Here is a 23,075-nt window from a genome sequence, read left to right on the forward strand (position 1 = left end):
AAGCATTTTTTTTTTAAACGCAATGCCACTACAGCTATTTTACAGGGAGTAAGTAATGTAAAAGGAAGTTAACAGGGATGATTTTCAATCAGAACTCCAGAAATACTGATGTATGTATGTGTTGTCTGTAGCATGCAGAGCAGATATATTACCTGGCAGACTATCAGAAGCAGGCCTTGTCACCATGATCTGACTGGAAGAAGAAAGAACGTGCACTACAAAAGATGCACAGTCCTCTTGACCAAGAGTACCGTTTACTTCACCATGAAAGCAATATGACATACATGTGACAGTGCATAAAGAAGCTGTCCAAGGTGACTGGACAAAACCAGATGATTGTAGGTACATCTACTCTTGCATACTGCTGTCACTGGCAACCAGTCCAAGGATCATTACTTAAGGGCATACTGTTTATGCCCTTAAAGTAACCTCCAAGGCTTGTGGGATACATATGGGAATCTCAGCTAGACTTACAAAAGGCCAGAACACAAACTTGCAAGATACATTTGGGTTGCTTGGCTATGGCTTATAAAAGGCCCAAGTTGATCATTAGCCAAGTACACACCTATGAACCTGCACAGTTGGTAAGCCAGGTTAAACTGAAACAGAAGCATTCAAGTGCCACTTGTCTGCTTCTATCACTGACTGTAGTATCAAAGGAAATGAAAGCATAGGTGCTTCTGTTGTGCTATCACATGTGAAAGAATACAGGAGAGAGAGAAATATCAAAGAGAATAACCGCTATGTGAGGGTCCCGGTCACATCTGTAAGGCTTCTCCTTTACTCTCCCAATACTTAGAAATCATGTTTATGAATCGGTTGTTAAAATGTCTGAGTCTGTATTTGTGGTTCTTTTGTGTGGCTATGCTGAATTAATGTTACAAGGTTATCCTTTTTAACCAACAGACATGCCTATGAATAGATAATGCTGTGTGGGATAAGGGGACAGTCCACATATTGCTATGTTCTTAGACTAAGAGTATTTAGTAGTAATATCCTTCACATGGGGCTTAAAAGATGAAGACTGTATGGTCTAATATCTCCTTCACTGATGGACTTAGTCAACTAGCATAAGTGTGAGATGCAACCTCATACCACACTGGAACATCTGAATGCTCTACATATCTTGCTAAAAAACTGATGTCGCAAGTGGCTAATCTCACTCCTTTCATCACTGTCTTTAAGCAATGATCCTTAAAACAGCCATCAGCAGAGATTACCACACAGGGTCACAAAAGCATCAACTACACATATATAGTACGGAAAGAGAAAATTTTCATACAAAGCCTCATACATGCTCCACTTTTAAAAGAGCAAGTGGACATGTAATCAAATAAAGACCACTTTTCCCACACTAAAGTTAAAAAAAAAAAAAATTATATATATATATATATATATATATATATATACACACACACACACATATATATATATATATATATATATATATATATATATATATATATATATATACACATACACACACATACATACATATATACATACACACATAAATACACACACATATATATATTGCAACTAACTGGCCATGCACAGGAACCATTAAGAAATCAAGAACAGATAAAAGAGAACCTTGATAACATATCATGGCTAGAAAATGTTCCAAAACTCACACAAGATTATGGACTCTGTTCCAATGAATGCTGAGGCTTCATATCCATCCAAGGACCTTGGCAGGACAGTAATGTGATACTGAATAACAGTTAAAGTGAATAATGATTACAAAGAAAAGGATGATGTGTGCTTTAAAATACCACAGGGCTTTCTACGAGAACAAACTCACTGACAAAAAGCTTTATCTGTTGGAAGTAATGGGATTAACTTTGCTCAAAAGTCACAACTAGAAAACCACTATATTTATGTAGCTGTACATCCTAGATGTCAAACTAACCACTCGTTCCTGGTTACCACTACAAAATAACTTAGTTGTAGATTTCAGAGTACTCCTGTCACACACTGGCCCATACCACACTGTAGCTTCAATGGCTACCAAAGGTTACATTTCTAAGCATGTTTTGCTTCTCCCTTGGTGTTACTGGCCACAAGATAGCAAAGACTTAAAACTATGTAACGAGAAGCCACAAACATTTGAAATTTATGTTTACACTAATGAATATGAAATGGACAACAGGCAAAGCTGCTAAAACTGCAACATGTTTAATTGTTGTGCAAACCAGGAGTTTAAAAAAAGAATGTTTTAGAGTTTAAAACGGACTGTGGCTGCAAGCAAGGTCATTTTACAGTCGAGTTTTTCTTGCTCTTACAATTAAAAACAATGCAGATATTAAAAAGGATCATTTCAGGAGACAGACATTTAGGTATATATTTTATACATTTTCAACCCCCCCCCCAATATTATTTACATCCCTACTACATTTAAGGAAACTACACCCTTCAACATAAAGCAAATTATGTTAAAATAGTGTTAATACTGAAAACATGGCCTGGATTTTACATACAGGCACAAAGCCCCCCCCCCCTTAATTCCATTACTACTAGAACAATGTTAGAAAGCAAGATTCTCTGGGAGATGTGGATTGCTTCGTAAGGAATCTGCAGCTAAATGTGAAACTTTACAAAATATTGCCATTTTACTAATATACCACTCTATACTCAGTGCTGTCAAACAAGGAAAACTTACAGTACACAACAGATTCACTGTTCACAGCACTGGTCAACTCTTGAGAGCACCCTCTAAACAGGGAGGAGAGCCCTTGTGTGCAACCTTTTTCCAGCCTTCCTTCTCATTGCTTTTAAAATCTTAAAATCCCATGCCAGGACTTGCTCCCTTTAACTCTGACCAGGGGTGATTTGTATATGCCAGATGGTTGCATGTGCTCATAGTATCCTAAATTCTAGACTTGCATTCAAACCAACACTTGTAAGCAAACATTCTGAAAGACAACAGTACAACATTGCAAACTTAAAGTTGGCATACAGGAGGGTGCTGCTGCCACAGTGCCTCAATTGGGGCAAACACCAGAAAAAGGACAGTACACTCACGGCAAAGGGCCCCACCCAATACAGTGAGCAGTCAACTTCTCTTGTGCCCTACATTAAACAGCCCCCTTCAGTGATCGCACAGTTGGACAAAACATGGTTCGGGGTCCCAAAAACTCCCATGAAGCCGAAGTCAAAATGTAGATGTTTTTTACAAACAAAAAAAGGGTTGGGACTGTTGACTAGCAACACAAAATCTACTTTTTGACAGAAAAAGATCTCTAAGAAGCCCATTCTTTATCAAACACGACCCTTCATAAAGTGACTGCCTCAAGTATTACCACTCTGGAGGACAAATCTCATGTCCTCATGTCAAACGAACTGCCTAGTTTTTGGATGCAGTTGGCTACTGGATAACAATTTCAGGTGTCAACCTGCAGGAAGATACTTTGAAAGGGGCTGGTAAGGAAGGGTGATTCTCAGAAGTCAAAGTGCTGCTATCCACCACATTCTGAATAGCAGAGAGGTTTAGAACACGCATTCTTGATGGTGGAATAAATAAAGCCAATGTTAAAAAGATGCCGGAGATAAGTCAGACTTTAGACTAAGAGAAAGGGGCCATCCCTTTCTCCAGACTGAGAACCTTTTCCACTTTATCTTGAAATTGGCCAAAGAGGAAAGCTTTCTCTTAGTCAAGACTTCTGAGCTGTCCTCCTGAAGATAAAAAGGAATTACTGCAGTAATTATGCTTTCAGGTGTAAGTAATGGAGTTGCTTGACATATAGCTGGAGGCCTTAGCTCTTGGACAGGAAATGTCTTTAGTGAGGCCGATATTTGATGGACTTGGAACCTAAGGCTACCATCACAAAAAGGAGCAGCCATGCCCTTTCATCAAAATGTTTTCAAGTATATGTGGGATGCAGTGGGTATGCATGCACAGATCCCTCCTCATCCCATTTTACTTTGAAGACAGGTACTGTCTACTCCTGTTATGTTTTGGGAAGCAACTGTGCAGTCTGAACAGTTAACACGTTGATATCTGAATTGCTAGTGTCTCACTGCCTGCTGTCACATAGAAGTCACTGCATTAGGAGTGGGATCAAGCCTCAAATCACTTTTCTGCAATCACTTAAATCTTGTGGAGATTACAATACCACAAAGAAGCTACAGAACAGGTGGCCCATTTCCACATGGCCTAGCTTACCTACAAAGGAGAGGAGCAGTCTACATTTCTACCCTGCTTGGTCAGGTAGTAACCCCCATTATGGTTGCCTGATTTCACCAAGAGGCATGGACTTCTAGAAGTGGCAGAAAAGAAAACACCCCAAAGTTGGAGGTTGCTAGACAGATGCTTGTTTGTATAGATATGGTTTTATTTAAATTCCAATAAAAGTAATTATAAAATTCTTCAATCTGCAGTGGCCCAAAGTCACAAAAGATCCAAAACCAGCTATCATCCATCCAGTAAAATATCTGGCATCAGAAATGCAAAATAAAATGAATGGCTATCTGCTGAACTGCGAGGTCAGACTTGAGTGCAGTGACAGAACTCAGAGGACACGGGCTAAGAACTGTTCTCTATGTAGGACAAATGCTTAAACTTCAAGGACCTTTGCTCACAAACACAGTAAACTGCTTTGAATATACAAAGATAAAATGATCAACTTGTTGCATGGGTCTACTAGTGCCCAAGTATTTCTACATCAACATGACATCTGTTAAAACGTGCTGCACTGGTAGGATACCACACAGCTTCTCTTTTGTCAAGAGATTTATGACAATACTCCTTAAAGTATCAGCAAGGTAAAAAAAGGCCATGCTAATACAGATTTCATGAACCTAATGGCATCTCCAGTGGGAATATCCTCATAAGAGGAAGCTATAGCAGGAGGCGGAGGACACTTATCTGTCATTTTTAAGCAAAGAAACTTCTCTCTGTTCAGATTCACTGACAAATTTACATGGCAAGCACCAGTGGACTCTCTCATGCCACTCTAACTGCAAACACAAGCAGCTACAGAAGTGACCGAAAAAAGCATGTCAAGTCACATGCATCGCAAGGGCAGCAACAATTACAGAACCAGGACACGAGAGGCAAGCTTGGGACCTCTACCAGCACTGAACCTAAGTATGCCAGCATGCTCACCAACATTTATTAAACCTTCCAAGTTATGCTAAATGGGTTGTCCAAGTTTGGGAATTATTTGGAAAAAGGTCCTCAAAGATGCAAAGTTGTTCTCAATTTCGGTCTGTAAAAAGTGAATTTCTTGGGAGAAAAGGATCTAAGGGCCTATTTCTTGGCTAGAAATCAGAAATAAAAAATGTGTATTTGTAGAGCTATTTCTTGGTTATCAGGAGAGTTTCAGCTTGCCCTCATGACTGACTGTAAGCAGCAGCTGAACCCTGGCTTTTGGGCACAAAAAATGATGCTAGGGGTACCTCTGCAATCAACCTTGGGCCACTCCATCTACAAACAATGGAATAACTAAGCTAGTTATTCCCACAGGCGATGCAGAATATGGAAACAGATCCAGGCTTAGGACTGGGCTGATCATCTCTAACCTACTGTCTTTTCACACTCATGCACAGAATCCTATCACCAAAGCTTTCTACCGGATTTTTTCATGGGTGCATTCTACCACTACCATGCACCAATAAAGACAACAAGCCTCTTTAATCAGCAAATATGGATGAATCACAGGCACTTGCAGTCACTGACACTACAGGATTCAAACTAAACAGGGGGCTTGAGATTTAAAGAAAATTCACAAGAATGAACCAAAGTCAAGTGTTGCATCCAGTGATAAAGGGTCTCCTTAAGCAAGTAATTCTTTAATGAATTAGAACGACACCATACAAATATATTCTTCCTTCGCATTCACACTACCAGCAGTCAAAACGCATAATGTATGCATAATCACTCGAACACAAATCAAGCTTTTCAAGTAAGAGAGGACATAAAAAAAAAATTTAAAAAAGCAGTCACCGAAAGGATTTCTTCACAATTCAGACTCCATTAACAAATCACCACTCCCCTGCAAACAGGGGTCTGAGAAGCAGTTTTGGTGGCAATGGAGGGATTCCACATTAAAAGCATACCAGCTGTCCAAGCAAAGCAACAGATATTGAGTTATGGAGGTAGGAAGTCTAATAATTTCTGGTGCTTCAGGATGAAAATTCAAATCAGCAACTTGTGCTAATGTATCCGATGCAACTCTGGCTTGCCAACACATATCAGTGTACTTTTACCTCTGCTTTCAAAGTGGAAGTACAGTTCTACTGCTCTTAGCACACTTTTGAAGCATGCAAATGAAAATTTCAACCAGTGACTGGGTCAATACGCAGTTCTGATTTTTCTGACTACATTTTTGGTGTGTACAGATAACGTACTGCTGCGTACTGAAATTATTTACAAACCAAGAGGTGCTAAGAGTTCAAGATTGGTTAAATGCACAGTCTGTTCTATCATGACAACCTACAGACTTATTACACACTTCATTCTGGGGAAAACAAAAGCATAAAGCAAGTGCATTCATTTTCTAATAGTCCATATCTTGTAAGCTCCAGCACAATCCTGATGTTGTTCTGTACATTTTTTTTTTTTTTTTTTTACAGAATGACGTGACAATCTTACTGTCTGCATACAGTAAGAATGCAAACTGTGCCAATGCACATCACTTCCAGTGCTTAAAATTACACTTAATATATAATGATATATTTCTGTGCCTCAGACTGCAATGCTTTATTTCCAAATTCAGAACTTCTCAGAATGCAGTGAATACCCTCCTAATTTACTGCTACTCAAATGTGTGTACGGTTTCATTTTCAGAATTCAAGAAATAAAGTACCTAAATTAGGTTAATGTATAGCAATATTGTTTCATATGTAACTAGGCACATGCAAAGTTGTGACATCAGATTCTATTTCACAGAAAAATTTAATTAAGATGTCCTTGTATCTGAAATTATCAAAAAAAGCAGAAATGTATGAGAAGGGGAAATGACACCCTTCTAAAGACAAGGTGTAGAAATACTTTCCTTGAGTCTTTCACCATGCTTGATCCAATCACTCATACAATACTTACAAATAAATAACATTTATTAAAACTGATATATAAACTGAACATTTTTATCTGACAATCCAATTTAAAACTATTTAATGCTAACACATACAAAAGTGCACTGATCTGAGCTGATCTCAGGAAAGACAGAACTTTTAAAATAAAGCCATTACTTTACTTACTGGGTCAGTGAATTAATCCCCCTTTTGTCGTCAAGCAGCATATTCATGCAGTCTGGAAAGCTGACAAGTGTGAAGTGAAAGCATGTAATAGTGGAACCTATGGGCTGCATTTATGCTATCACAGCAAGCAGTTTACTTATAATATGGATAAACAATACAAGTCATAGCTGTGAGGTATGTGAATCAGTTACTTTATTCTATTTTACTTATTTTAAATACAGAGTTCCAGAAATTCACTAGAAGCTCGGGGCTAACAGCTTATTTTTTTTGGTAAACGCACAGTTTACATTACCTGGCACTGCAAGTAAAGACATTTGTGTTCAAGTCTGTTCCAAGTAAAAGCTAAAGTAAGCTGCTTGCTGTGAATAAGACCATGAAGCACACACATGGAATATCCAGATAATTACAATTTTAGTTGTGGATACTATTGTGTTACTTCACAAAATCTACTAAACAAAATTTTAATCTAAAAGCAGCTTTCCAGAATAAACAAAAGAAAAAAAGAAAATCTTTAAGACACCACAGAGGTTCAGCCGTGCAACAGCCTCTCACACGCAAGACAGCTCTCTCAAAATCAATCCTGCAAGAAAAAAAAATCTGTTGGGACTATTGTGTTGTTGCAAGTTACACTGCAAGTCAATCTGAAACTTAAAAAATGTCAGTAGGTATGCAATTTTAAAGCTACAGTTGAACACTATGGAAGTTATCTGCAAACTGTATCATCACTGCAGTAACTGTTGGACTTGCGCCATTATTACATACAAAATGACTCCGTCTCGTTTTCTGAAGACACCCATGATGATTTTGAAGTGGAGCGATCTTCAGCATCCTACCGCATTCACAATCAAGTGGATATACTCAATGCCAAAAACCAAAAGGCATTTTTCACTGCTCCAAAGGTTAAGGTACAATATTTACTAATAGCACAAAGCACAGCAGTCGAAGATGGAACAGTGATCAAAGCCATTAGTGTACTGTAACAATGGACTGAATGCACTCTTGTCAAATGGGCTTCATTTCAGGGCATCTCTTTCACTTCAAGGAAGATGTACTTTAAGCTCTTCAATGTCTTGATAACCAATTGTTCTCCTCACATTACTTCATTAAAATGCAGCCAGTGAAATCCAGTCCTAGTAATAACCCTTAGATGTTTTCGGATTGCAGAAATCACTAGTATGTGGCTAGCAGGTGAAGGATAAGAACATTTCTTGTAGTCTACATGCAGTGTGATGGTGCCCCTGGATACCTACAAAAGGGAACAGAAACTGCCATTTTATCAGTTAACAGGTCCACAGCGTAGACTGGTATGCTAGGACATTCATCACACAGCATTAGGAGGGTGTCATATGAATGGTAAAACTTCCACCAAGGAAAAATATAGGTTCTTTGCACAGTTAAGTTTACAAGGAGTCTTCCAGTTCTTTTCTTGTTTGTTCAGAGTCTGATCTACAGAGTCTGTCCTTAATACTCTCCAACATAGGCTGCACTATGCCAAGAAGGGGACGCTTGGAAGGGTCACCATTCCAACACGCTTCCATCAGCTGCCAACATTCTTCATCAAATTTAGGAAGTCTCTCAGGTCGACAACCTGTCAAAGAAAAATATTCCATAACTCAGTTGGGGCTAGTAATCAAAAAAGCAGAACATTTTGTTTTTCAAAAATTAAAGGTTCATAATTATGCCAAAAACAGAGTGAAAGCTAAAAGGAAGATGCAGTGAATTCTGCAGCTTGGTTAAAATGGCTTCTTCAAAGTGTGTCAGTAGCAAACACCAAAATGGCTCACTAACTGCTGTAAGAGCTAGACAGTTGGTTCCCCAATGCTGGGGACAAGGCATTATACCAAATCTCTAAATTAAGCTTATTAGACCAAGTCGTATAATTAGGAGCAGTTTACAGAACAACAGTTTGAGAAAAAAGTGGAAGTAACAGAGGAGAGTGGGAGGTGGATGTGAAGCACAGCAATTTATTAGTTACAACATTCATCTTAATTATGAAGAGTGGTCAGCTTCAGCATCAAAATTGCTACTTTATGTCCAAGACAAACTGATGGAATATTACCTGCAGTGAAACAATGCTATAAATCAAAGTTTAATAAAAGCAAAAACATTGACAAGTTAGTTCTGTAACAAAATATACCCATATCCAAATGCCTGAACATGAGGAATACATAACATCTATGTTACAAACAGTGCAGCAACCTAGATTCCAGTCTGTGGGTCTGCTGGGATTTCAAGACCCCCTTTATCAGGTCAGTAATTGTATACTGTTTACATGTCTGAAGACAGTAACTGTCCTATGACAAACTAAAATGCTGAAGACTTTGATGCATGAAGATTACAATGTTAGAAAAAAGTCTGGAAAAGAACCATTACTGAAGATGCAAAATCTACTTTAATTATTTTAAGAAATTTTGAGTGTATAACTGCTTATGGTGGGAATTTTTACTGAATCTTTTTTTAAGTTAAAGAACTATTCTCAGTACAGTCTTTCATTCCAGAAAAATGGCAGCTACATTAGTGTTACCGACAATGTAGAGGGGAGAAAAACAGTTCCACAGAAAGTGTCATTAGATTTTTATAAATGATGAAAGTGTCATTAGATTTCTATAAATGATGAATGTCTCAATCAGCTGCTACTGCAAATACATTTAGCCAATAACCAGAAGTCCAAAAGGAGTCATCTCCACAAGAGATTCATACTTGTTTACATATACAGTGTCTACATATGGAGAAGTTTGTCTACCAGCATGTTGCAGACCACCATGAAAAACTACATTCCCAGTATCTCCCATTCAGTTTACCTTATCCTTTTTCAAAAGGATAGTACAGCTAGGGGACTACCTTCATGCTAACGCACTACAATGGATAGGTTACTGCTGCAATATCATTCCTTACTAATTCATACAACTTACAGAAATTTCAGACATCCCCTAAGGGAGCTGAATTCTTCCTGTTGTACATGACAGGCAGTATTGACAACTGACTACAGGAGGGAGCAGCTTATTTTTTGGCTAACGGTATCATTAACAAGTATGACACGGACAGTGTGGCTCATGCATGAAATACCTGACGAGGTGACAAATATAATCCACTCCCTCTGGGTCTAGCTAGGTCGAGGTGTGGTGAATTTGGAGAACCTGCAAGTCCTGAGGGAAGGCTCAATGGCAGAAGGCTAACACTCTTCACCTGCTTTATTTCAATGAAAATGGCAAAAAGGCAAGATAATGTGTCAGTTCCTTTTCTGAACAGTGCTATAATGGAAATGTGAAGGGTATACAGAGAGACCCCTGTACTCCTCTTACTTTTAGGTAAATGAACTCTGTGTCCCTCCTCCACCTCAGGTTTAGCAGGTGGATGCATTATATTAACATCTGTCAGGATGCCTAGTATACAACAGAAACAAGATTAGCTTCTACTGTCTGAGGTGTTTATTCAGTCCGTCTCCCAGAAGGAATTTGTGGTCTATGACAAGCAACACTAAGTAGATTTGTACATGTGTGCAGCTTTAAATATGCTTTCTGCGAAACCGCACACAGTATGTTACAGTGTCCACTTCATCTTTACACGATGCATGTCAGACATTTTAAATAAAATAAGATCATTTACTTGCATTTAAATGTTTCAGTAAATGCAACTTTCAGTTATTAGGAACATGTTCGGCTCACAAACTGCCCAATACAGCTATCTCATTTCTTCAGCAGTCTAGATCTACAGCATTTGATATGACTATTTTCTATGGATGTCTATTACCTTTGAGTTACGTGTTTCACTAAAGAAGCACCCTCTTTCTATAAATCTTATCACAGTTCTCAAAGGGATGGGGTGGCAGACTGAAATGTGACTCAACATCATTTGATACACATGCGTGATTAGACAAACAAATGTACAGATCTGCAGATACAGAATTTGATGAAAAAGTCTGTGCAAGGATCTTAAGACTACAATGACCACAAACGTGAAACTCACATGAACACACACGCAGCATTAGCGGGGGAGGGGGGGGGGGCGCGCGCAACAGCTGTGAAAAAGCATCTTGTATGGCACTGCCAAATATGAGTAGCTACAAACCACAAAAAATAGCAAATCTTTACAGCTACATACAGGCATATACAAGCAAGAAACAAAATTGCGAGCAAGGGCATGAAAGAAATGAGACCATGCAGAGCATCTGAAACATTCATTCACAGGACCAGGATACCTCAACAACCCTGATTTACTGCTCCCATTGGATGATAAAAAGGTTAGCAAGACTTTTTTAGGCAGCCATACCTTTCTGAAGAAAGCAATTTAACAAGACTCACCCCGAATGTGTGTCAAAAACTAATACTAGATGCAGTCTAGCATGCTACTCATTCAGCAGTACTTTTACTGCTGCACTGTGTCTTTAGGATTATAAAACCACCAGTAATGGGTGACACCTGCAGAGCAAACCTGGGCCACTATATTGCACTGATATGTACTGACTTAACTGTCTACACAGACCTTAACTCGTGCAAAGCTTTCCCTTGTACCTTAAAATATTTAATGGCTGCACTGTCAAAAAATCAAATTCCACTTGTCAAGCAAGCTCACATTCAGACAAGTGGCCAACTAAACACCATATAACAGATTTCTAATTCTGTGGAACAGAAGTGCTACAGACTGGAAGGAAGGTACAATTCTGTAGGAACTTGCTAGAAGAGTGGCTGCTCAACTCAATCACTGTTGCAGTAGTCTTGACTATTGTAAATCCTGTCATTGCTCTCAGATGCCTGGCCTGACCTCAGCAGCTCAGAACCAGTCCACCTCTACCTCTAGATGTTAGATTTGATTTCTAGATTTTCAATGGAAAAAACCTAGACTACAAGCATCCCATGGTGAAAACGAAGGTCCTGTTCATCTCTTCCTGGAAAAGTGCCTGACTGATGCAAATTATGGGTATAAGTGTACTTCCCTGATAATTCAGAAAGCAATTACTGGAGCAAAGCACACTAAATCTCCTGGGTAAAGTCAGCAAACCAAAGTGCACGAATGAAAACTGATAGTGGAAGCCCCTTGCTTTGAATTACAAAAAGCACTATCAGTCCCTGTGGATAGATATGTGAAAGAAAGTTAGGCATCTCTGAAATCAAGGGTGGCAATCAGGGCCTGTGGAAATAGGGGTGGTAGCATGTCTTGAAGGGTTAACATCTTGAATTCTGGGGACTTCCAAAATGGCTACACATTGAATAACAGCTTAATTCTAGCTCACCTAATGTGAAAACAGAAACTTACCAGAGAAAGCCAATGGATTTATATTTCTGGGTAAATTTCAGTAACTGGCTAGTAAATGCACTGCCTGGATGCTAGGAAAAAGGAAAGAGGACCTGAAGGAAAAATAGCTACAAAAGATGAGGAAAAAACACTGACTGGGAAAAGTACTGCAGTTCAGCAAAAACCAGTGCAAGCTCCAGACATGACTTCCAGTAACGTAGAGGAAAGTACAAGACAACTGCACACAAACCTGATTAAAATAAATGAAATGCTGATGGAGTATATCAACACAAACAATAAAAGGCTGGAAAAATGGAAGAAGCTTTAAACAGATATTCAGATGAGGTGATAAATGGTAAAAATCAGAGGTCAAAATGAAGACAAGCTGAACAGGAGACTGCTCAAGAAGAGATGTTTAAAAATAATAGAATTAGAGGACAGAGCACGTAGGGAAAAAGTACAGTTGTGTACACTTACCATAAATATAGATGTTAGAGTGTATTCACTGTTGAAGTCATCACATTTAGGATATCTGCCTTCAGGTATCCCTCAGCCAGCCTGAATACCAGAGTCTTTGGATTTCTGTATCGGGTGCCGGCGCTTCTTCCATGACGTTGGTTCGTCAAGGGTATAAAACATGCAGCCGATGCCATTACATCAGTTTTTCTTGCCCCAGATGTCAGGTGCCCCCACAATAGGGAACAATTATATGGTATGGAACATTCCCAGCAAAAAGCAAATACACATGATATAATATTTGCCAAACAAGAAGAAAAAGGTAAAAGTCAAGAGAAGTCAGGGGGGCTGGAGGGAGAGTAACCGGGACTGCAACAGTGAATACACTCAAACATCTACATTTATGCTAAGTGTACACAACTGTACTATGTTCTTCGTGTTTCACCGTTGCAGTAATCACATTTGAGTTGATTCCCAAAGCTAATGAAGGATGGAGGTAGTTAAAGAGCATTAGGGCGAGCAATCAGGCCCTGTAAGACTGCTGTGGCAAATCCACCTCTGGATTTAGAAAAAATAGGCAGGTGGTAATGCTTGGTGAAAGTATGTACACAGCTCTATGTAGCAGCTTCCTGGATGTCCCTGGTAGGGACTCCTCTGAGAAATGCTGTAGAGATAGATGCAGCCCTGGTGGAATGTGATCTTATCCCCTGTGGGTAGGTTTTCCATGGTGCTTGTAACAGAGATAAATGCAATGGGCTATCCATTTGGAAATGGTTTGCTTTGAAACTGCCTTCCCCTCTGCCCCTGCAGCAAACCTAACTAAGCAGCTGGTCAGACTTTGAGAGGCTTAGTCCTGTCCAAATAGAATCGAAGCTGTCTGTGCACGTCCAGAGAATGCAATATCCTTTCCCCTTTATTTTGTAGATTAGGGACAAAAGTAGGCAGATGAATAGACTGGTTTAGAGCCACACTAGACACCACCTTGGGCATAAAGGTTGGATTAGTCCTGAGGGAAACCCTGTCCGCATGGAAGACAATGAAGGGTTCCATTGCCATGAGGGCCTGCAGTTCAGACACTCTTCTTGCTGAAGTGATGGCTAGAAAGGCTGTTTTCCAAGAAAGGAATTTCAACTCTGCTGTAGCAGCTGGTTCAAAGGGGGGAAGAGTGAGTTTTTCCAATACAAAGTTAAGTTCCCAGGCTGGTGTGGGAACTCTCCTGGGAGGTCTTAAATTTTTGCCCCCTCTAAAGAATCGTTTTAGCAGGGGATGAGAGAAGAGGGGTGGGCTCAGTATTATAATGTGCTGAAATGGCAGAGGCATGGATCTTAATGAAAGACAGGCTCTTGTGGAGCATTTCTGTTAATCTAGAATATGAGGTACGCTGGGCACCGGTGCCCATCTCCTGAGCCCGACTCCAGGAACAGTATCTTTTCCACTTTTCAGAATAGGATTTTCTAGTACTAGGCCTCCTTGCCTCAAGAATGACATCCAGCACCTGCTTACTGAGGGTTGCTAGAAGAGAGCTCAGGGAATTAGCCAGGCTGCAAGGTTCAGGGTTTGAAGCAGACGGTGCAGAATCTGTCCCGCCTGCTGGGATAGCAGGGAAGGGGTCTGAGGCAGGTGCCATGGTTGTAGCACTGTCAGACAGTGCAAAAGGGGGTACCAGTGTTGGCGTGGCCAGGCTGGGGCAATCAGTATTGTCCTTGGCTTGTCCTATTTGAGCTTTAGTAGAACCTCCGAGAAGAGAGGCAAAGGGGGAAAGGCATAAACAGAGAGGCTTTCCCAGGAAAAGGACAGGTCATCCATTTTCCAAGCTTGACTGTAGGAAGTTCTGGTGCAGAATTTGTTCAGTTGGTAGTTCTGAGGGGAGGCAAACAGGTCTACCTCGGGTGTCACCCGTTTGTTCCTCAAGAGCTTGAATATTTTGGGTTCCAGTTTCCATTCGTGTGGGTCCATGAGATTTCTGCTCAAGTAGTCTGCCAGTGAATGTAGTTTGCCTGGCAGGAATTGAGCTTGTAGGTTCAAGAGGCCATGAATCCCATGGCTTGCAGGATTTTCCTTGCAGATAGCTGGGTTTTTGTGGCCAACAGTTTGTGAAGTAGGTTGTCAAACTTGCTTCTCTGGAGTGAGAAATGCCATCTGGGAAGTTTTGTTCAAGCTTGCGCCCAGGAATACAATCTGTTGGCAGGGTATTAAGCATGATTTCTTCTCATTGATGCTGTACCCCAGTGAGGTTAGAAATCTCTTTACAAATGCCAGGTGTTGTAATAGCAAGTCCTGACACTCTCTGCCTGAATCAGGCAATCATCCAAGTATGGGTAAGTCTGAATATTTCTCTGCCTGCAAAACACAATGGCTGGAGCTAGGCACTTTGTGAATACCCTGGGCGCAGTAGATTAGCCAAAGGGAAGTGGAGAGAATTAACAGTGCATGAAGCCTGCCCTGAAACGTAGGTATTTTCTGCAGGATTCCCTTATTGGGATGTGCAGGTAAGCTTCCTTTAAGTCTAGGGTTGCCAGCCAGGCATCCTTCACTAGCATAGGAAGAAGCTGTTGAGTTAGCATTTTGAATTTTGGAACCACCAGCAAGGTGTTGATAGTAGACAGGTCCAGGATAGGACGCCAGTTTTCTTTTCTGGGAACCAGGAACAGTCTTGAATAAAAACCTTGTCCCCTTTGTTCTGCTGGGACAGGTTGAATGGCCCTGATATTGAGAAGAGAGAGCATTTTGTTTTTGGGCCGCCGTCCACTGATTTGGGGGGAGGTTTGGCCATCCACTTGGGGTTGGGAGTGAGTGGAAGTGGAATCTGCATCCTAGGGAAACTGTTTAAAACCCATTTGTCTTGGGCAATGAGTTCCCAGTTTTTTGCATGCAGGGCGAGCTTTCCTCCTAAGGAAGCAAGTAGTTGAGCAAAGCTTGGAAGAGTTAAGGAGAAGTCATTGTGCCATTTTACCAAAGGGGGGTGGGCTTACTACTCCCTGCTTTGGAAGTGGGAGCCCCCCACTACTTACATCTGTGCACAGCCTGACACTGAAGTCTTGGTGGTCTGCTGCTCCTGAGTTTGGACTGAGAAGGCCTGGAAAGGACCATTTCTTTGAAGGCCAACGCCTACTGAATCTAGGTGGCTGTACTTGTAAGAAATCTTTAACAGTTTGTATAGATTTAGCTTTTTTCTCCATCCATTTGAGGACAACTTCTGCTTTGTTGCCAAAAAGGCGGTCTTGGTTTAAGGGTGCATCCAGTAATTTAGCTTTAACATGATCTGGCAAGTTTTGCTCCTTAAGCCAAGCATGCCTTCCAAGTACAGACCCAGTGACAGCAGCCCTGCAAGATGCTTCTAAAGCATCAAAACCACATTGCAAATTATGTTTACCAACTTGGTCAACAGAATGCATCAACTCTTGTAAATCTTTCTGTTCAGCAGAGTCAGGAATCATTTTCTGTTTAAGTAGTCTCATAATATGCTGTTGAAACTTTTAACATATGAAACTGGCAATTTAAAGCCCTAATGGCCAAAGTAGCAGAAGTGTATACCTTCTTACGCCATCTGTCTAAAGCCCCTATCAGAAGGGGTAGGATTTTTGGCAGTAGTAGCCTTAATGCCTTTTGGTCCTTGGGAAATGGTCTTTGGATCCGTAATAGGATTCTTGAAAAGGAATTTGAGAGAGTCGGGTACTCTGTAGTACCTTGTCAGGTTTCCTGGGAGCTGGAGGCAAAGTGTCTAGGGTAAGGCTGGATTCCAAGAAATCATCTACAATCTCCAGAACAGGAGGGATAGCTAGAGGCCTGTGTTGAGGCAGGCTTAAAAATTCCCTTAGTCTCTTTTTGGACTACGAATAGTCCTGGCTTTCCCAGCGGAAATGCTCCCTAAGGGTAAGCAAGGTTTCACCAAAAGAAAAATCTTCTGGGGGGGAAGCAGAGGGAATGGAATTCTCTGCATCAGAAACCTCATAAGTAGATAAGGGTAAATCTTGGTAGTCAGAAGTAACACAGATATCAGATTCCTGATCAGAAGAATCAGAAAGAAAATCAGTTCTAGGTCTCTTAGAGGGGGAAGGTTAGCTTTGTCTAAATAAGGCAATAAGGTCTTCAGCCATTTTAATAATTGTTTTTTAGAGGCAACTGGGCCCGAGAATGCACTTTGGTAGTCAGTTTCCTAGGCGTAGTGTGAGCTTTAGGCCAGAGGAATTTGGTATTCTTAGCTTGAAACGAAGTTGTCTGTTTACTATGAAAATCCACAGGTTCCATAGTCGAAGAAGCATCTCGCGGCATACCAGACTCCTAATGGGTCTCAGTAGAGGCCTGCGAATCTGTAGTAGCAGGTATCAAGGGCTGCGAAAGTGCCTCACTGAGTACCGGCAGACTGGCGACTAACTTAATGGAAGAGTCGTTGGCAGTTTTGGACCTATGCGGTCTCTGTCTTTAGCCTTACGTTTTTTTCTGAAGATCGGTAGTCGGCTGGCTTAACGAAGCCATTTTGGAGTACGGAGATCGAGAACGGAAGTATTTAGCTACAAAAATAGCCCGAGGATGAATAGTTTATGCGTTGAACAAGGCACAAAATCGATAGCAAGGGACGTCATGGTCTGGGCCTAAACAGGTGACGCAGTAAGAATGAAAATCTCTATGAGGTATTTGCTTTCCACAGGCAAGACAATTGTTAAGTTTTTCTGACATCGGATAGAGCAAGTAAAAAGGATCCCAAACGGGGTACTTATCTTTTTGAAGACTTCAGGTCTGAAACTCGAAAATGAAAATTTCAGGAGTCAGCTGACCAGCACTTGCAAACTGCTGCTGCTTTGGGCACCACACATCAAGAAAAACTGATGTAACTGTGTCAGCTGCATGTTTTATACCCCTGACAACCTGACGTCATGGAAGAAGTGACAGCACCTGACGTAGTAATCCGAAGACTCTGGTATTCAGGCCGGCTGCGGGCTACCTGCAGGCAGATAACCCAAATGTGATGACTGCAACAGTGAAACACGAAGAACATTCTGAGATTTTCTGCTGTACCACAGAAGCTGAAAGGAACACACTATTAATTTTATGAAAGCAAATAAGCAATAGGACTGGCATTCCGCAGCAGGAGTTAACTGAAAGGACACAGTGTGCTTCAAAACCTGGCTATAAGAATGCAACCTAGACCTTTAATACTTAAGAAGCAATCCTAGCATCAGGAGGAGATGATTCTGACAAAACTGTGGCAGGAAGACAAAGTACTAAAAGTGGGAGACAGCAGAGCGTTTGTAGAGAATTATTTATTGTATACCAGGCAGAAGAGGAGTAAATTTATTCCCCTATTTAGGAAATTTTGAGAAGCAGGCATGAAATTCAAACTGCTGTACTCCACTATCTTAAAATATTCTTCCCTGCAGATGATAGAATTTTTTGATTTAGTACATGCTAAGGTGGAAATAGAAAAGTCTGTCCAACAAAAAGCGAGTTATGAAAGAGGAGGAGATTCTGCTTCTTCTTGTTCTGGTATTAAAGACAACATAAACACTGCCAGTGAAACCTTTTCCAATGTTTCAACAGAAAATGTTGACAGAAGGAAAAAAAACCAAGAATCGACTAGATTTGTGAGCACATTGGAAATGAAGCAGAGACAGGACATGGAAAATGGAGAGGAACAGGAATAAAACCAGTAACTTGGAAACTGACAAATGTGGGATTACAAATAACTGTACTTAAACATGCCAGAAAGAAAAACTGGAAATATTGGACTCTTTTGGACTTTGTTAAACTTGTAGGGGACTCTAAAGCATATGCCCTACTTCATGTCAATGTTTGGAAAAATACTTAGAGGGGAAGATGAGGGAGAAAGTAAACCAAGTAAAATGTTTTTCTTAATGGCACTATTTTCTTTGCATGCCATAAAGTAAAGTTTTCTCAATTATTTTATTTTTGTATTTATTTATTTTTAAGTGTAATGGGGATACTAATGTAAGCAGTTACTCCTTTTTTCTCTCTCTCCCTTCTCTTTGCCCTTTTTCAGTTTTAAGAAATACTGGCACTGCAATGTAAAAAAAGTCTGGTTAAAACAGCATGGCAAAAGAAAAAATAGTGTGCTTTTTCTCATTCTTGCACAGGGGAATGACTGCATTAGCTTGATCTAATAAGATTCAAGAGAAAGCAAGTAAATTAAAAAATATTGATTATAAGGCTTTTTCCAGCAAATGTATGCTTAATAGCAATTTTGTATCTGGTCCTCATGTCTCCATGTGATGAAGAAAAAAAGACTAGGAGATCATTCTCTGAAAGCATTCAAGTGTTTACTCAGCTGGGAGAGCGATACAGATAGGACAAAGCTAGTCAGCACTTAGATGAAGCACAGTCTGCACTATGCGTCCTAGTATTGACCTTTCTTTTTGGTTAACTAAGTCTGAGTGTGGTTGTCAGTTTGGAACATTTGTTTATATTAGGAGGGTAAAACTTCAATATTTGAAGATGTACATAGTTTTGTGTGTTAAGTTAATAGGTTTTAGGAGGGTTTTGAGGGTGTTTTTTTTTATGGCTTTCAATGAAACAAAGTTCTTTAAGATGTGACACAGGCTCAACTGTACAGGAAAAGAAACAACTGTAAAAAAGATCAACCTGCCAGACAGTGTATGCAAGCAACACAAAAGGCAGAACTAGACATTTAACAAAAAAGCCATTCTAAATAAAAAGGTGGGAATAAGTTAATATAATGACGCTTTCTGTAATGTTTTTAAATGTCAATGGTCTCACAAACAAGAGAGAGCAGTATTAAAATGTAGAGTGCAAATAGCTAGGCTACAGGATGCACACTTGGAAACACCTAAACATGTGCATTTGATAAAGAAAAGTTTTCAGGATGTTTATTCTGCTGAATACTTGGAACAAAAGGAAAAGAGTGGTAGTTATTAATTTCAAGAGGCGCACCAACAGTGACAGAAAATAAAAAAGATGATAGATTTGTAGTACTAATGGGCTATGGGCAAAGGGATGAGGATTACAGTGGCATGTATTTGTATTCCACCTAAAACTACTATAATTGAGCTTAAGAAAATTATGGGAGAAATAATCAGCTTTCAGCAAGGATTATTTAGAGGCGAGGACTAGAATTTGATTTGCAATAGTGAAGATGTTTCTGGGGGTAGGGGGGGAGCCCAGAAGGGAAAATAGAGGAAGATAGGATTTTTGAAGAAATTAATGAAAACATTTGGCATGGCAGATGTGAATTCAGTACCAGGAATTCAGAGTGAATTTACATATTCCCCAACACAAAACCTAGGCTAGGCTGAGCTTACACTTCACAGGAACATGTATATTTAAGTGAAGGTCTTGATATACATCCAATAACTATTTCAGATCATGCGCCAATAATAACTACAATGAAAACTCAGGGTAATTAAAATTGAGACACAGACACCTTCCCACCTATCTGCTGAAAGTACAGTTGTGTACACTTACCATAAATGTAGATGTTTGAGTGTATTCACTGTTGCAGTCATTACATTTGGGTAATCTGCTGGCAGGCTGCCCTCAGTCGGCCTGATTAACAAAGTCTTGGGTCCTGCTATGGGATAGGTCCTATATATATATATATATATATATATATATATATATATATATATATATATATATATATATATATATATATATAAAATTAGAAACACAAAAATATACCTCCAAACAAAAGCAAATACATCAAAAAGGCTTTTAAGCATAGTAAAAGGAAAACAGGGGGCAGGAGGGAGGGTAACCAGGACTGTAACAGTGAATACACTCAAACATCTACATTTATGGTAAGTGAACACAACTACACTATGTTCATCGTGTTTCACTGTTGCAGTCATTACCATTTGGGTAGATTCCCAAAGCTAAGGTTGGGAGGATGGATTTATACAGCATTAGGAACAGCAAAGCCAGCGCTGGAGTTAGAGAAAATTGGTAAGTGATCATGCTTGATGAAAGTATGAACTGAGCTCCAGGTAGCAGCTTCTAGAATATCCCAGGTAGGAACACCTCTGAGAGGCTGCTGAAGTAGATGCAACTCTGGTGGAATGAGATCTGATCCCCTGGGGAATAGGCTTTCCATGGTGCTTATAACAGAAATAAATACAATGGCTTATCCATTTAAAAATAGTTTGTTTTGAAATAGCCTTCCCCTCTGCCCCTGCAGCAAATGCTACCAGCAGTTGTTCAGATTTTCTTTGAGATTTAGTCCTGTCCAAGTAGAATCTAAGTTGTCTGTGTACATCCAATGAATGAAGAATCTGCTCTCCCTTGCTCTGTGGATTGGGAACGAAAGTTGGCAAATGAATGGACTGATTAAGAGCCACACTGGATACCACCTTGGGCATGAATGATGGATTGGTCCTGAGGGACACCCTGTCCGCATGAAAAATGATGAAAGGTTCCACTGCCATAAGGGCCTGTAATTCAGATATCCTCCTAGCTGAAGTGATTACTAAAAGGAAGGCTGTTTTCCAGGAAAGAAATTTTAAGTCTGCAGTTGCAGCTGGCTCGAAAGGAGGTAGAGTGAGTTTCTCCAATACAAAATTAAGGTCCCAGACAGGGGTTGGAGCTCTCCTGGGTGGTCTCAAGTCTTTGGCCCCTCTAAGATACTGCTTTAAAAGAGGATGAGAGAAGAGGGTGGGGTCTGTGTTGTAATTAGCTGGAATGGCTGAGGCATGGATTTTTATGGAAGAAAAAGCCAGGCCCTTGTGAAGCATCTCAGTTAAGTATTGCAAAATCTGAGGTAAATTGGGCACTGCTGTGCTCATCCCTTGAGCCTGATTCCAGGCACAGAATCTTTTCCATTTGTCAGCATAAGATTTTATAGTACTTGGTCTTCTCGCCTCCAAAATGACATCCATCACAGGTTTGCTGAGGGATGCTAAGGGGGAATTTAAGTGATTAGCCAAGCTGCAAGATTCAATGTTTGCAGCTGAGGGTGCAGAATTTGGTTCGCATGCTTAGACAGCAAGGAAAGTGCCGGAGGCAGATGCCAGGGAGAAATGTGTGACACTGCACAGGAGTGAGTACCAGTGTTGGCGAGGCCAGTCTAGAGCAATCATTTTTGGTTTGTCCTGTTTGACTTTTAGTAGAACTTTGGAGAGCAAAGGCAGAGGGGAAAAAGGCATAGACTGATAGTTTTTTCCAGCTGAAGGACAGAGCATCCACTTTCCAGGCTTTTTTGTGATGAGTTCTTATGCAAAATTTGTCCAACTGGTAGTTCTGGGGTGAGGCAAAGAGATCTATCTCTGGGCTCCCCCACTTGCTTGTCAACATGTTGAAAAAGTTTCTGCTTAGTCTGTCTGCCAGTGTACTTAGTTTTCCTGGCAGGAACTGAGCTTGTAGATGCACTTAGTAGCTCAGGGCTGTGTTCCACAATGCCATGGCTAGTGTGCAGAGGGGGTAAGAATGTGTATCCCCCTGCTTGTTTATGTACCACATAATAGTGGTGTTGTCCGCCTTTACCATTAATTGTCCTGGAAGAATGTGGTCTTTGAAGGATGTCAGAGCATTCTGTACAGCTAACATTTCTTTATGATTGATGTGAAGGTGCATTTGAATTGGTTTCCATTTGCCCTGAATGCACTTCCCTGCCAGGTGTGCCCCACATGCATAGTCTGATGCGTCTGTTAGGGTTTGGGTGGCAGGTGTTAGCGTGAATGGTACTCCCTTGTTTTGGTGGCAGGCCTCTGCCCACCAAAGGGACTCTAGGCAGACAAGGAATGATAGGAATCATTTCTTCTAGATCAGGAGAATGTTGATACCATAGGCTTTTTAGATACCATTGTAGTTTCCTCATATGCAGTCTTGCATATGGAATTAGAAGAATGCAGGAGGACATGAACCCCAAGGTTTGTAGTATTTGCCTTGCAGATAGCAGGGTTTTTGTGACCACTTGTTTGAAGTAGGTTAAGTGAATTTGTTTCTCTGGCGTGAGGAAAGCCATCTGGGAAGCGTATTCAAGCTTTCTCCTAGGAATATAACTTATTGACAGGGTACCAGGTGTGATTTCTTTTAGTCTATGGTGTACCCCAGACAAGTTATCTCCCTTTGTAAAAAAGCCAGATTCAAAAGTATGTCCTGGTTTTCTGCCTGAATTAGACAATCGTCCAGGTATTGATATATTTGAATATTTCTTTGCCTGCAAAATGCAATGACTGGAGCTAGGCACTTTGTGAATACCTTTTGCGCAGTAGATA

The 23,075-nt window shown here is 40.4% G+C and overlaps 1 protein-coding gene across 1 annotated transcript in view; it reads right to left on the bottom strand.

Annotated features, from left to right (window-relative positions):
• Positions 1-6,690: 6,690 nt before the first annotated feature.
• The window catches only part of DSTYK (dual serine/threonine and tyrosine protein kinase), a 1,161,378-nt gene continuing 1,144,993 nt past the window's right edge, over positions 6,691-23,075 (bottom strand). The window contains exon 13 of the mRNA XM_044076801.1: positions 6,691-8,791. Within this exon, the coding sequence (XP_043932736.1) occupies positions 8,604-8,791 (188 nt within the window). The 3' untranslated portion in view covers positions 6,691-8,603. The remainder of the gene's footprint in view (positions 8,792-23,075) is intronic.

The sequence above is a fragment of the Protopterus annectens genome, chromosome 7.part0 (assembly GCF_019279795.1).
Source record: "Protopterus annectens isolate FY-2018-M chromosome 7.part0, PAN1.0, whole genome shotgun sequence".
Taxonomy (NCBI): Eukaryota; Metazoa; Chordata; order Ceratodontiformes; family Protopteridae; genus Protopterus; species Protopterus annectens.